The sequence below is a fragment of the Caretta caretta genome, chromosome 3 (assembly GCF_965140235.1).
Source record: "Caretta caretta isolate rCarCar2 chromosome 3, rCarCar1.hap1, whole genome shotgun sequence".
NCBI classification, from domain to species: domain Eukaryota; kingdom Metazoa; phylum Chordata; order Testudines; family Cheloniidae; genus Caretta; species Caretta caretta.
Genome location: NC_134208.1, coordinates 192534728 through 192551392, shown reverse-complemented (window position 1 = coordinate 192551392; position 16665 = coordinate 192534728). Strand labels below are relative to the sequence as shown.

General features: G+C 44.0%; 1 protein-coding gene across 1 annotated transcript in view; it reads right to left on the bottom strand.

Moving 5' to 3' along the window:
* Positions 1-16665, bottom strand: part of PCSK2 (proprotein convertase subtilisin/kexin type 2) — a 203363-nt gene that overhangs the window by 33312 nt on the left and 153386 nt on the right. The window contains exons 7-8 of the mRNA XM_048842753.2: positions 6812-6900; positions 2535-2710 (exon numbers count right to left, since the gene is read on the bottom strand). Coding sequence (XP_048698710.2) covers positions 2535-2710; positions 6812-6900 — 265 coding nt within the window. The remainder of the gene's footprint in view (positions 1-2534; positions 2711-6811; positions 6901-16665) is intronic.

The window sequence follows — 16665 nt, the reverse complement described above, 5'->3', positions numbered from 1 at the left end:
ATAATTCTTCTGCTAAGGGCAAATCACCATAAACTGTGGATTCAAGAAAGCTTTACTACCTACAACAGTTCATTTTAATTACCATGTCACAAAACATGAATGTACTGTTCTGAGGAAGGTAGTGGAGGAGAGGGGAGATTGGCACAACCAAGAGAAGGAAATCATTCAGGTGGAAAATGAGTAATTGCAGAGCTCCCACACAATCTCCCAAGATTTACTGGGGAAGTTCAAAGAGATTTACCATAAATACACTGTGTACAATCAGCTCAAGGGAGAGGAGTCACTACATACAGCATTGAGGGCAAGATTGTTCAAACTAGCTGGGCTGTGCTAAGGAGATGGAGACAGGTAAACACATTTCACTCCTTCTGTTCTTCTACCCTAAACACATTTTGAACCTTCTACCACTTCCTGACGTCCCTCTTTTCCTCTAGATCTGGATCTTTTTCTCCCCATTCCATCCATCCTTCCCTCTTCCTCTCCATTTCCTCTTCCTTGTAATCTTTCCCTCCTATTCTTCCACTTTTGCCCCTTATCTACCACAGCACTTCCTCCCAGAAAACAAACCTACACAAAACTCTCTCGGGATCAAATTCCTTCCATGCTCTGCCCACCTTCTTTCTGCCACCAGTTCACCTCCTTTGTGCCGTACACCTTGTGTTTGTTCCTTCTCTGACCTCTCTCCAGATAACAAGCTTCACCCCCTAGTGGCTCCCAGCCCAGTAGAACTGGGTGTACGAAACCTCATCATGTGATTGAGGGGTCAGGAAGGGTTTCCAGGAGCAGGGGGTTACATGAGGGGGACTCACTACTCTGTCCAATGGTTCCAAACCACCTCTCCTCCTCAGCATTAGAGGGTCACTGGGAGTCTTTCCAGTTACTTCAATGGGCTTTGGATCAGCTCTTAATAATAAAGAAAGAGAAATGAAAAGGTACAGACAAGACAGGCAGAGCTGGTTCAAGCTCCAAATTCCTATTCTATGATAAATTTTGGAATTTGTTTTCATTCTGATTCAGAACAAAAATATTTTTGAAATTTCTCCTGGAATTGAATTTACAAAAAAAAAATCAATTTTGGAATTTCAAAATGTTGTTTTGAATTTTATTATTTGAATGTTTATATTCTTTTTATTATTTTATGATACATCAGCAGCAGTAGTACATACAATTTATTATTATTATTTTTTAAACTATTAAGGGCAGTTGCTGCTACACTTTGATCTAGAAACAGATAAGATGTTTCATTCAGTACTAAGTAGCAACCATCTCTAATTTTTTAAAATAAATAAAATAGCATATTTCAGCTGTTATATTATGCCTTATTAAGACATCTCAGCAGTACATGTTATGTACTACTACTGACATGTTATGAAATAATGTAAAATAACACACACAATAAACATAAAAATAAATAAAATTAAAAATGAAATTTCAAAACTTTCCAAAACAAAATTTCTGACAACATTCTTTCAAATTCCACCCCCCCAGGAACTTTAGTCAAAATCTACCATTTTTCAGAACATTTCAATTTAAATGAAAATAGCATTTTTTGGTCAGGAAAAGAAATGGAGAACAGTTTACAGACCAGAACTGAAAATAGATGGTGAGCTGATTCTAGTTTAATAATAAATAATAATAATAATAATTAATGAGAAGTACATACTGTTCTGTTAGTATAAACAGTAGCTCTGATTTCCCCTCAGCATTTGATCCCTCTGAAGAAGAATCTTAAAGTCAATTCACTTTTGCTCCCTACCCACCTCTCTGTAGATTGTCTTACCTCCTTGCTCTGTCTCTCCAGTCAGTTCTTTCCGTAACCAGTACTGATGCATGCTCATAGCTAATGCTCACTTTCCTGCTTATATCTGGCCCAATGGTGGGAAGAAAGAGACAACATCCGAGAGGCAGATCACGAGATAGAAGGGGGATTAAAGAGGGATTCTAGCATGGAGGAGGTGAGCTTATGTACAGGGGATCAGAGAGCTTCTAATAGATGAAAACCCCAATGGCCACAATGCAATTACTGTGCATCACCTTTGCAATGAGGGTTATCTATAAATGACTGAAAGACAGCACAACTTCAAAATGTGATAATGAAACTGGTGACACACAGAAAGAGCCAGAGTTGTGCCAGCTTTACAAATCACATGTCTTGTGTTGGAGGACATTTAGAGACAATGATCTGATAGGTCTTTTACATTTTGACTGTGATCCCATATGCTAGAACAGAACAAATACATGCAAGTTGATTTAGAGAGAGAGAGATTTTAGTGTAGTCAAACTGTGTCCTGAGACCAGTGAACAAATATAAGCAAGCATTGGTACTGCAGGAGGAAAAACCTGCAGTGCAGACCATGGCAAAGATTTGTGAGCAATAAATCAATAATTGGGACAGCCTGACATAATCAGATTGTGTTCTGCAATGTTCAGAAGCGATTTGAAGAGTTTTGACCTACCCATATGCAGTACTTTCAATGCCCAGTGCGTGTAAGCATTACAGTCATCTTCCCCAGCTTCTTTAACAAAAACATTACCTTGTTCACACCATCTGCCATGGCTTGCAAAGTTAGCTCTCTAGGTCCATCCACAGTCTTTCCGTTATCAGTTGGCCCCCAGCTGGCACTATATATATCTATGACTTGGGGCATGTGACTGATAGAGGAAGCCTCAATAATATCTGTCATAAAAGGCTGGTCCAGCATTCGGATACCTGTCGATGTAATCAACAGAAACATGAATTATGAATTGCCAAAGACAGGGTCTCGGCTCAGGGTCTGATTTATACCTGCTGTTTCAGGCATTACAGCTCACTGGTTATTTCAGTCCCATGATAATTTTGTATTAAAAGTGCAGATTCCAGTCTGTACAACAGAGCGTTATCGTCAAAACATACAGTTCTAGCAACGAAGTGGGGGCACAGAAAGGAGCGAGTGGTTTATTACTGGTTCTACTATTGAACTTTGCAATTCTACAGCTCCTTTCATCCAAGTGTTTCCAAACACATGAAGAAACAAACTTCACACGCTCTGTAAGGAAAGAGTCATTACACATGTTTTACAGATGGGGAAGCTGAGACAGAAATTATGTGATCTGACCAAGATCACACAGAAAGTCAGTGGAAAAATTAAGGACTAGAGGACAAATCTCTGACACAGTACTCTACCCTAACCACTAAATCACATTCACTCACATGTTATATACTTCATCTCCCAACAGGTTTTCCCTTCTCTTTCTCCACAATATGGGATGGTGTTTATGATCAGAAAGAAGAGGGAAACCCACTAATGTCTTATATGGAAATAATGACACCTGCACATTTGTATGCATGTGCAGTAGGGAAACATGGCTATTGTTCTGAAAAAGTTTTTTGGATAACTTCCAGTATCGGCTGATTTAATTTTGTCTCTGAATTCCAGCTCCAATCAAGCCAAAGAGTATGATGATTGGGGCAACACAAGCCTTTTCTGGGACAACACTAAATCATGATTCATTACAAACCCAAACCCAAACACAGGCCAGGCTGAGGGTTAGAGACCTTTCATTGAGTCTTGCCTGAGACTAGAGTAACCTGGAATGGCTTAAAGTAAACTCATTCCATGTATGGCTTTGGGAGGGAACTCAGTAGTTTTCAATGTTTTAAACTAGGAATGGACTGGAACAACAACAAACAACAACATACAGCTGGGTGGGAAACAAATTTCCTATCCCTCAAAATATTCTGAACAGGGCAGAAAAGTTGAAATCTTAAAAACCTGGAGAAAAAATGGTTGAGGTCAATCAAAACTTTTTATTTCCATAATTTTGAAATGTTTCATTTTGGTTTTGACCAGTTTTTATTTTTTTTAAATATAATGAGCTTAATTTTTTAAACAAATAGTTGTTTTGAATTGGAAAACTGGAATCTTTCATGTTTTAAATGCTGACATGACCATTTTGACAATTTGAAAACTTATTTTCTCAAAAATGTTTCAAGTTGAACAATTTTGTTTTCAACAAATTGTCATTTTCTGAAACTCAGGGTGTGAGATCCCGCATAAACTCAAAGAAACAAAGGCTGGCATGAATGTCTATGACTTGAAACTGCTGAATTTCACAGACGATGACAAGAGCGTACCCAAACAGAGCTAAAATGTGAGCCAAATCATCAGATTTGACTTCAATACAGAAAAGTGGGATCAAAGGTGAAAAAGTTAGGGGCCAGAGCCCCAGCTGGCTGTGACGTCCTACGCCACTTTACACCTGTTGAGGATGGGACCCAGAGACATGTCATAAACATAGCAGCTTCCTCCAGAGGTTTGATGGATTTACTGATTTCCACTGGCCCCTTGGTGGTGCTACAGACCTCAGTAATAAACCAGAGCTTTTCTCAGTTTAGAAACATGGGATGTTGTCTGCCTTAAAATAAATGTACCTCAAAATGGAATTTGGTTAGGAAATTGACAAGTATGGTAACTTGTTACAGCTTCTGTAGGACATCAGTACAGCCCAAGGGCTTTGCTGTGTAGCTTCTAAATAACTGGCTTAAGGTTACAGAGTTGCATTAATAGTAGAGATAGCCCTGAACCAAACCCCCAGAACCGAATGCATGCAAATGTGGGTGTTCAATATCAGAATATAAATACTGTGTTTTGTGCCCTTCTCTGATCAATGTGTGTAATTACTGAACAATGGTGACATGCATTAGGTCCCTTCTCAATGCAATGCTACATATAAATTTGAACTTCATGTCTCACTGACTGCCTCAGCTAAAACAATAACACCACTCCTTCCCTTCATATTTTGAAGAGAAGGTCTAGCATTGCAGTGGAGAGAGGCTAGAACAACCTGCAGTCATGAAGACCTGTACACTTTAATAAGTAACTGGCCGAAAGGAAGCAGGAAGTAACAGATATCTCATAAGAAACCCTGTTCTTACAAGATTTTCAACTCAATTCATGCACATCCAAGAAGTCTGGCTGCTATTGTGTATTTTCCCATGCATATGCACACATCCGCATCCATACCATAGCCACCCCCACCCCTTTCTGGGGTGCATATCTAGACCAGACTCATCATCCAAACCCTTTAAAGTTCATTCATTGCAAGTAAAGTGTCAGAAGTTGAAATAGCACTTTGTACATGCTCGTTGATTTTTGGTTTTTGAGGGTAGGTTTCCTGAACAAATACCATTTCAATTAGTTTTGTTGATCATGATTTGTAGTGATAATTTGCTTAGCATAGGAACACAGGAACTGCCAGACTGGGTTCAGGTCAGTGGTCCATCTAGGGCCACAGTGGGATAACACCCTCTATAGTGTGAGATTTCTAAAGCACATTAATGTGTTGTGCATTAATTGGTCTGTGTAGACTCTGTGGCTGTACACTAAAGATTCCCTAGAGCTCTTTAATGTGGTCCTGTTTCAAACAGCACTACATGAAAGTGAACCAGCAGGGTCTACACAGACCAATGAATACATAATATGTTAGAGCACTTTAGAAATCACACCCCCAGAGAGTGCATTACCCCACCATGTAGACAAGCACCAAGTCCTGTATGTTGTCACCAAGAGTGACTGATGACCATTGCTTCACAAATCCTTGCAAAAAAAAATCCTACTATGGGATGGCTTTCCCACAGAAAGTTCCTTTTTAAGTCTCACTAGTTAGAAGTGATTAAAACACTTCCTGAAACATGAGTGTTTATATCCTTTCCATAACTCCTGGCTTTTTATTTGTTGGAAGGGGTTTTTTTGTTCATTTGTTTGCTTTTATTTTTTACTGTTATAAGCCTAGTCATGGCTTATTTAGTAAAGCGCAAAGCAGAAAGTCTGTGATCTAGGTATAACTTTGGTCTAGGATGGTCTAGGTTTACTTAATCCTGCCTCAGTGCTGGGGGGATGAACTACATGTCCTCTTGAGGTTCCTTCCAGCCCTAAAATTCGATGATTTCTATGATTTTCCTTGGGTTTTCTGTCAGGACAGAGTTTTGTACCATTTTGAGTGACAGATAAAAAACGATACTCCTTGTGAGAGTGCGACTTGGGGCCAATTATAAAATGATATAACTGTCTTAGCTTAATTGCCTAGTAGAAATTGCTTTGCCATTGCATCACGGAGATTTTGCTTCTGGGCACATGCCCGATTTGGGAAGCTTATTATTTTATGGATCTGGATGTGGTGATCATTCAGATATAACAGCAAAAAGGGAGGCCAGCCAAACGGTCAGAACAGAAATCACTGTGCATGTACTCCAGGAGCCAAACTGCCAACCGGGGTCAACAACCATCAACATTAGCTACATTGATTTACACCAGCGGAGTATCTGGCCCCATGCAAATCTAGAATAAGTTCAGGGTAATGGAGTGGATTTTGCTTTTACTGAGATGCACAACTGATAGGAAAAAAATCTGAGGCAGCTCATCTCTGCATCATATTAAGTACAACTACCAGTATATTTCTTCGGTTGCACATTTAGATTTGATTCAGATAAGACCTACAACAGTACACAAAAGCAGAAATAAGTTAGCTCATATTGAAATCAGTATGAAAACAGGACTTGAAATGAGAATGAGCAGAAGGAATGCCATTCCCCTTGTAAAATAATTACCGGTATGTATATTAACAATATAGGAGAGTGGAAAAAGAGAAGGGGAGATGCCCCTTGTTAAATGTTTAGCACTTAAAACTTCTGTGACAGAAGTACAAAGTCTGGACCAAATCCTGCAGTCCTTACCTGGGCAAAGCTCCCGTGATCTACAGTGGGAGCCTTACCCAAAGGAAAATCTGAGCGAGGAGAACAGGATTGGGGTTTCTCACTGTATTGGTATCATACCTGCCACCTTCGAGTTGTATGCCACGCCAACTCCACAGATGTTATTGTTTGCTGCAGCTGACACTTCCCCTGCACACCTGGTTCCATGACTGCAAAGATGAATAGAGAGAGACCATGTAAACCACTGCTCCTGATCAACATTATTACCCAGTTTGCACATATAGTATCACACACCATTAGGAGCATGCTGGATCAGGCCATTGGTTAATCAAGATTGGTAGCTTGCTTCTTGTCCCAGTTAACACCAGATGCTCCAGAAGAAAGCAAAACTCCATTGCGGCACTTAGCAAACTGCACAGTGCTGTATGTGAAGAAACCAGTTTACCCTCTAAAGCCTGACGGATGTTTATTCTAATATAAACCTGCATAATTATGCTCAATTTAGTTGTAAAGTTGTTCAGCCCTTTTTAGAATCCAGTTTTTCAAGCAGGCTCTATCTTGGTGGACAGTAAAAATAGCACTGGAAAGAGTAGTCTAATGATAATACTAATACTTAGCACTTCAACAGCGTATAATAATAGTACTTAGCACATTTATTATTTATTTTGCATGTTATGGTAACACCTAAAGGCCCTCCACGGATCAGGGCCCCATTGTGCTAAGCGCTGTACAAACACAAAGCAAACTGACTGCCCCTGCCCTGAAGAGCTCACAATCTAAAGAGGCAGCAGATGGATGCAACACACAGATGGGGGAGCACAGGAAAATAATGTGACAATGCGGGTCAGCATGTGAAGCAGCAGTCAAGACACACCAGCTGCAAAAGCATTGCCAACTTAAGCAGGGTGCTGTATGTGTCTCATCCTCCTTTAGCGGGTAGTCCACAGAGAAGATACCAGCCACTACTGCCGTTAGCTAATAAAGTGATTTCTTTACACTCATGTAGGACAGGTCTGTGCTTTGGCACGGAAGGTCCCAGGTTCAAAATCAGCCCATTGTGCTTCAATCATATTTTTCATCTTCGAAGTGTTTTCAAATCATTAACAAATTAATGCTGAAAATACGTACCGAGTGTGACAAAGTTCCTGTGCTACCTTGGTGGGTCTTAGGCTTATTGGCGGATTTGCTCACCTTGGAGTTTCACGGCAGCCCTCAGCTTGGCCGTTTTTCTGAACCCACAGTCCAGGTCGACTCCTCCTGTGTCTGACCAGATTTGGGGGGAACCCAGGCCCACCCTCTACTCCGGGGTCCAGCCCAGGGCCCTGTGGAATGCAGCTGTCTAGAGTGTCTCCTGGAACAGCCGTGCGACAGCTACAACTCCCTGGGCTACTTCCCCATGGCCTCCTCCCAACACCTTCTTTATCCTCACCATAGGATCTTCCTCCTGGTGTCTGATAATGCTTGTACTCCTCAGTCCTCCAACAGTCCGCGTTCTCACTCTCAGCTCCTAGTGCCTCTTGCTCCCAGCTCCTCACACGCATACCACAAACTGAAGTGAGCTCCTTTTTAAAACCCAGGTGCCCTGATTAGCCTGCCTTAATTGACTCTAGCAGCCTCTTGATTGGCTGCAGGTGTTCTAATCAGCCTTTCTTAATTGTCTCCAGAACGTTCCTGATTGTTCTGGAACCTTATCTGTTACCTTACCCAGGCAAAAGGGACCTACTTAGCCTGGGGCTAATATATCTGCTTTCTATTACTCTCCTATAGCCATCTGGACCGACCCTGTCACGCAAGTTAGGCTTGTAGGCCTAATGGGGGGAGGGAGGGACGGCGTCTGGTTTTTCTCTCCAATAAAATAAATATATATTTTGAGTGATTTTTTTTAAGTTTACCATGTTTTAGCAGATGGGATATTTTCTACATCTAAATTATATTACCCTCTATGCATGTATATTGTGGTTATCTCTATAGTATCCTTGTGGCTCACAACATTAGTGTTACCATATTATAAAGGCCACATACACTCATATGCTCTATACCCTGAGGCAGCTGGATTATTTTGTTTTATTTCTTTTTTAAAATTCAGCCTCTATCTTCTTTCCCTCTCCCTCAAAGTGCAGGTTGAAAAGGCTGGTACAACAGAGGTGTGAGAAATCTTGGGATCATGTATTCTTCTTCCTATAATATTTCCTAGCTTATTTTTTTAGAGATACATCTATTGTAGGAAAATGACTGGTTTCCAAATATCCCACCACCATGAAAATCTTATGCCTGTTTCAGGACCCTTTTCTGAAGGCTCTTTGGGCAGGGAAAAGATTGAAATACGTTTCTTGTACATCTGCTGGATAAACTTCTGTCACTAACTCAGAAGGTTTTCCTTCACTATCCTTGTTAAAATAACTGAAAAGGCTACAGCATGGCTGGGCATTCGTTATCTAGTCACTTGTAGGATATAGGGTGTGACACTGCTCCCAGACTGTACCCTGGGGAGTGACAACCCATCACACGGGGAAGCTGCGATGTTCAAAAACTTTCTAAAAATGCCAGGTCATACCCACCCCCAGATTTCTCCCCTGGCTGAAGGAAGCTCTACAGACTCCCACCCCACCCCCGCGCTTCCTGCACCCATCACTGCTCAGCTGCAGGGGGAGGGATCACTGTACAGGGAGCTGCTCTCCCATCCATCCAACCCCCGTGCATCCATACCCAGACCCTCCTGATGACCCCACTCCCACTGCACCTGGATCACCCCAACGAGCCACCCACACCCGGATCCCAACCCTACCGAGCCCCAACCAGCTGCACCTGGATCTCAACTCCACTGATCCGCACTCCCCCAGCATCTGGACCCTCCTCCTCACTGAGCCCCCCCACTCAGACCCCCATGCTGAGCCCCAAACATCTTCACCTGGACCCCCCTGCAGAGTCCCATTGCACCCAGAACCCCCCAACAAGCCCCTCTGCATCCAGATTCCCCCTGCGCCCAGATCCCACACTGAGCCATCCGCACCCAGATTGCCCCACACTATAGCCCTCTCAACCCACACCTGGATTCCCCCCACACTAAGCCCCTCCAGCCCCTCCATACTTGGATCCTGCCCTGCTGAGCCTGCCTGCCCACACCTGGTGCACCTGGCATGGAGGGCCAGAGCTCTGTGGTGTTTCTGGGGCAGGCCCAGTCCTTGCGCGGTGTCAGGTTTGGGTGCAGCCTCACCGCTGAGTCTGTGTCTTGGGATGGGGGAGCTGCACAGTGATCTCTTACCTCTGAGCAGTCAGTGACCTGTGCTCTCCAATGCCATGCTGGAGCCTCCACATTTATTTGACAAATCAAAATTGCAAAATTTTGCAGAATTTTAAAATATTGTGTACAAAAAATTAATTTTGGGGGCAGAATTTTTAATTTTTTGGAGCAGAATGCCCTCAGGAGTAGTCAATGCAACAAAAGCTGCTGTATCTGTTTATACAAATACCCAATCATCCATTATGTTGTTCTCATTATATTGCTGAAAACTATGAGAGGGAAAAGTGCAGGTATGGCCTTTAATAAATAGAGGTGAAGGGTAATTGTAACTGTCAAGGTTCCTTCCCCACTCTGAACTCTAGGGTAGAGATGTGGGGACCTGCATGAAAGACCCCCTAAGCATATTCTTACCAGCTTAGGTTAAAAACTTCCCCAAGGTACAAACTTGCCTACGCTGCCACCACCAAGCGTCTTACACAAAGACTAGGGAAAGAGCCCACTTGGAGACGTCTTCCCACAAAATATCCCTCCAAGCCCTACACCCCCTTTCCTGGGGAAGGCTTGATAAAAATCCTCACCAATTTGTACAGGTGAACACAGACCCAAACCCTCGGATTTTAAGAACAATGGAAAAACAATCAGGTTCTTAAAAGAAGAATTTTAATTAAAGAAAAGGTAAAAGAATCACCTCTGTAAAATCAAGAAGGTAAATACCTTACAGGGTAATCAGAGTCAAAACATAGAGAATCCCTCTAGCCAAACCTTAAGTTACAAAAAGAAACAAAAACAGGAATATACATTCCATCCAGCACAGCTATTTTACCAGCCATTAAACGAAAGAAATCAAACACGTTTCTAACTAGATTACTTACTAACTTTTTACAGGAGTTCTGAGCTGCATTCCTGATCTGTTCCCGGCAAAAGCATCACACAGACAGACAGACCCTTTGTTTCGCCCCCCTCCAGCTTTGAAAGTATCTTGTCTCCTCATTGGTCATTTTGATCAGGTGCCAGTGAGGTTATCTTAGCTTCTTAACCCTTTACTGGTGAAAGCGTTTTGCCTCTGGCCAGGAGGGATTTTATAGCACTGTGGACAGAAAGGTGGTTACCCTTCCCTTTATATTTATGACACGCCCCCCCCCAAATCACAGATAGGGTGAAACACTGGCTGTGATTTCTTCCTGGAGCTCTAGGAGAAAACAGAGTTAATAAGACATATGCACCTCTAAATATACTACCAAGTGTATAAAGAATAACAATATTTTCCACATCTCAAGGACGATTTTAACCAGTTGATTCTGGGAAACTTTCACGGGAGAGTGCATCAGCCACTTTGTTAGAAGCTCCTGAGATGTGTTGGATGTTGAAATCAAAATCTCGGAGAGCTAAACTCCACCAAATAAGTTTTTTGTTATTTCCCATGGTGGTATGAAGCCACTGTAGCGCAGCATGGTCGGTTTGCAGGTGGAAACGTCGTCCCCAAACGTATTGGTGTAGCTTTTCCAGAGCATAGACAATGGCGTAACATTCTTTTTCACTGACTGACCAATGGCTTTCCCCCTCAGACAGCTTCTTGCTGAGAAACATGACATGATGGAACTCTTGATTTGGTCCTTCCTGCATTAAGACTGCTCCTATACCATGCTTGGACGTATCTGTGGTTACTAGGAACTGTTTGTCAAAGTCTGGGGCCCTTAGTACAGGGTCAGACATGAGTGTCGCTTTAAGCTGGTTAAAGGCCTTCTGACACTCTTCGGTCCACTGAACGGCATTTGGCTGTTTCTTTTTGGTAGGTCTGTCAGTGGGGCGGCGATTTGGCTGTATTGCTGTACAAATTGCCTGTAATATCCAGCCAAGCCTAAGAAGGATTGAACCTGTTTCTTTGACTTTGGGACAGGCCACTTTTGGATAGCATCCACTTTGGCCTGTAGGGGGTTGATAGTTCCTTGACCCACCTGGTGTCCAAGGTAAGTCACTCTGTTTAGGCCTATTTGACACTTCTTAGCCTTAACAGTTAGTCCTGCCTCCCTTATGCGCTCAAAGACGTTTTATAGATGTTCCAGGTGTTCTGCCCAGGAATCCGAAAATATGGCCACATCGTCAAGGTAGGTGACTGCATATTCTCCTAATCCCGCTAGGAGACATCTACTAGTCTTTGGAAGGTGGCGGATGCATTCTGCAGCCCAAAAGGGAGCATATTTAATTCATACAGCCCGACATGTGTGGTGAAGGCTGACCTTTCCTTGGCGGATTCATCTAGCGGTACCTGCCAGTACCCCTTGGTTAAGTCCAAGGTAGAGATGAACTGGGCCTGTCCCAGTTTCTCCAATAGTTCATCTTTGCATGGCATTGCATAGTTGTCGGGTGAGTTACAGCATTTATCTTACGGTAGTCCATGCAAAAACATATCTCCCATCTGGTTTGGGAACTAGAACCACTGGAGATGCCCATGCACTGCCAGAGGGGCAGATTACACCCATCTGTAGCATACCCTGCATCTCCCGTTCTATAGCAGTTATAGCTTGAGGAGACACCCGATAAGGTTGGACTTTAATTGGGTGAGCATTACCTGTGTCAATGGAGTGGTATGTCAGTTCAGTAAGTCCTGGGGTGGCTGAGAATATTGGCGCGTAGCTAGTGCACAGCTCCTTGAGCTGCTGTCGCTGCATACGCCCAAGGGTCATGGAGAGGCTCACCTCTTCCATGCCACCATCAGTTTTCCCTTCGTAGTAGACACCTTCAGGCCACTCAGCGTTGTCTCCTCCCTGAGCTGTAAACTGACAAACTTTTAATTCTCTGGAATAAAAGGGCTTTAGAGAATTAATATGGTACACCTTAGGCTTTTGGTTGGAGGTGGGGAATGCTATGAGATAATTAACAGCTCCCAGGCGCTCTTGGACCGTGAATGGCCCTTCCCACAGTGCTTCCATTTTATGGACCTGGAGCGCCTTTAAGACCATGACCTGGTCCCCTACTTTGAAGGAACGGTCTCTGGCATGTTTATCATACCAGGCTTTTTGCTCTCTTTGAGCATCCTGTAGGTTTTCTTTAGCAAGGGCTAAAGAGGTTCGGAGGGTGTTTTGTAGGTTGGTTACAAAGTCCAGAATGTTAGTTCCTGGAGAAGGTGTAAACCCCTCCCACTGCTGCTTCACCAACTGTAATAGCCCCTTAACCTTGCGGACAGGCATGTACAAGTTCAAATGGGGAAAACCCTAAACTGGGATGTGGTACAGTTCTGCAGGCAAAGAGCAACTGCTGCAACACTAGGTCCCAATCATTGGAGTGCTCATTTACGAATTTACGTATCATGGCCCCCAAAGTTCCATTAAACTTCTCCACCAGGCCATTTGTTTGATGATGGTAAGAGGTGGAAACTAAGTGATTCACCCCATGAGCTTCCCAAAGGATTTCCATAGTTCTTGCCAGGAAATTAGTTCCTGCATCGGGGAGGATGTCAGAGGGCCAACCTACCCTGGCAAAAATGTCTGTTAGTGCCTGGCACACACTTTTAGCCCTGGTGTTGCTTAGAGCTACTGCTTCCGGCCATTGGGTGGCAAAATCTATGAAAGTCAGTATGAATTGCTTTCCTCTGAGTGTCTTTTTTGGAAAAGGACCCAGAATATCCACAGCTACTCGCTGAAATGGAACCTCAATGACGGGGAGTGGCTGGAGAGGGGCTTTGACCTGGTCTTGGGGTTTTCCCACTCTTTGGCATACCTCACAAGACTGGACATAGGTAGAAACATCCTTGCCCATTCCCTCCCAGTGGAACGACTTTCCCAAAAGGTCTTTGGTTCTGTTCACCCCAGCATGGCCACTAGGATGATTGTGAGCTAAGCTTAATAGCTTTACCCGGTACTTAGTTGGAACTACCAACTGTCTCTGAGGATGCCAGTCTTCCTGGTGTCCACCAGAAAGAGTTTCCTTGTATAAAAGTCCTCTTTCTACAACAAACCTGGATCGACTAGAAGAGCTGAGAGGTGGTGGATTGCTCTGTGCCGCTGTCCAAGCTCTCTGGAGGCTTTTATCTGCTTCCTGTTTGGTCTGGAACTGTTCCCTTGATGTTGGAGACATCAGTTCCTTACTGGATTGTGGACCTAGGCTTGGTCCCTCTGGAAGCGATGCAGGTGATGGGGCTGTTTCCGTTGATGGTGAACCGCTCTCTGCTGGTGCACTATGTTGGGGTTCAGGCTCTGGCTGAGCCTCTTGTGTAGGGTTATCTGCTGCTGCTGGTGTAGGTTCGGTGGGGCCCTCTGGTGTTGGGGTTGCAAACACTGGATTCAGTGCTGGCACTGGTTCTGGTGCTGGTTGTTCCGCCGGTTCCGGTTCTGGGACTGGCTCTGTCTGGGTCTCTGGGACTGGATCCACTGCTGCTGCTGCTGACGTTGGCATGGGGTCCGGTTCCATCACCTCTGACCGGGTCCTGGTAGACGTTTCCAGAATAGAGCTAGGTGTGACAGCTTGCTTAGCCTGGCTGCGGGTGACCATTCCCACCCTCTTCGCCCGCTTCACATGATTGGCCAAGTCTTCCCCCAACAGCATGGGGATGGGATAATCATCATAGACTGCAAAAGTCCACATTCCTAACCAGCCCTTGTACCAGACAGGCAACTTGGCTGTAGGCAAGTCAAAAGCGTTTGACTCGAAGGATTGAATCGTCACTTGGATCTCTGGCCACATCGATTAAATTGGGGTTCACTAAGGAAGCATGGATAGCTGACACTTGTGCTCCAGTGTCCCTCCACGCAGTGACCTTCTTCCCACCCACACTCACAGTTTCCCTCCGCTCCGAGGGTATCTGGGAGGTATCTGGGCCTGAGGACCTCTGGTGTGATTCTGGTGCAATGAACTGTAATCTGTTGGGGTTCTTGGGGCAGTTGGCCTTTACATTCCCCAGCTCGTTACATTTAAAACATCGTCCAGCTGACGGGTCATTGGGGCGAGGTGGGTTGCTGGAGAATGGTGTGGCGGGACGATAAGGTGTCTGGAGGGTTCCTTGGGGGGTAGTTGGGGCCTTGGGCTGCCCCGGTAGTAGAGTTTGGTCTGAGGTTGTCCTTTCTGGTATCCGCTCCAACTGCGACCAGTTGTTTTTTTCTGCCACCTCCACCCATTTGCTCCAATCTCCCCCGCTTTGATTACAGTTTTGGGCTTCCCATCTAGGATGTATCTTTCTATTTCCTCAGGAACACCCTCTAAAAACTGCTCCATTTGCATTAGGAAGGGCAAATCTTCTGGAGATTTAAGACTTGCTCCTGATATCCAGGCATCCCAATGTTTCACAAATGTGGTAGGCATGTCGGGTAAATGACATGTCTGGTTTCCACCTTAGGGCTCTGAACTGCCAACGGGAATGCTTGGGTGTTAGCCCCATTCCGACTCTCACCTGGGTTTTAAACAGTTCATACTTGTTCATGTGTTCCTTAGGCATTTCAGCCGCCACCTCAGCTAAGGGTCCACTGAGCTGCAGCCTCAGCTCTACCATGTACTGGTCTGTAGAGATGCTGTATCCAAGGCAGGCTCTTTTGAAGTTTTCTAAGAAGGCCTCGGTATCATCACCTGCCTTGTAGGTGAGGAACTTTCTGGGATGGGAAGTGGTACCTGGAGAAGGATTGCTAGGGTTTGTTGGTATATTCTGCTGAGCCTTTGCCTTCTCCATCTCCAGTGCATGCTTCCTCTCTTTTTCCTTCTCCTCCAGTTCTTTTTCCCTTGCCTCCATAGCTCTCCTGTGGACAGCCTCTTGGATTTTTTCTGCCTCTTTTGCAGCCTCCATTTCTTTGTCCTTTGCCTCCCTAGCTCTCCTGTGGGCAGCCTCTAGGGCTTTTTCTGCCTCTTTTTCTGCCTCCATTCTGGTTAACTGCAGTCTGTGTTTTGCCTTGGTTTCTGTCATCATAGCCTCTCTGTTTTTAACTAACTTTACACCAGAGAGTTAGAAAGAAAACCACAAAAAAACTGGCTTCTAAAATTTTGCTGTGCTGTAATGTGATACCTATGTTCTCTGATAGCTATTCTCAGCCTACAGAAAAATCCTTTAAAAAAAAAAACTAAATCCTTTGTCTCCAGGCAAATAGACAGATAACCCCTCTAGCTGCTCTTAGCTTTAAAAAAAACCTCTTCAGGTCTGTGAAAAACTTATGAATTTCCCTGCAGAAGGTTAACTACCCTGCCTTTAGGTCGAGAAAACTCCAGCTCAAAAAAGAAAGATCCCTTTGTTATGCCTGCTGCTCTGTCCCCCCAGGCAGAGACATAGAATTTACAGCTGCAATCCTCTTTTACAAAACCTTTTAAAATCCTGCTGCTTCTGGTTCAAAATGATCTCAAAATGATCTAAAAAAATCTCAAAATGATCTAAAAATGATCTCAAAATGATTCCACCGCTTTGCCACCATGTCAAGGTTCCTTCCCCACTATGAACTCTAGGGTACAGATGTGGGGACCTGCATGAAAGACCCCCGAAGCTTATTCTTACCAGCTTAGGTTAAAAACTTCCTCAAGGTACAAACTTTGCCTTGTCCTTGAACCCAATGCTGCCACCATCAAGCGTGTTAAACAAAGAACAGGGAAAGAGCCCACTTGGAGACGTTGTCCCACAAAATATCCCTCCAAGCCCTACACCCCCTTTCCTGGGGAAGGCTTGATAAAAATCCTCACCAATTTGTACAGGTGAACACAGACCCAAACCCTTGGATTTTAAGAACAATGGAAGAACAATCAGGTTCTTAAAAGAAAAATTTTA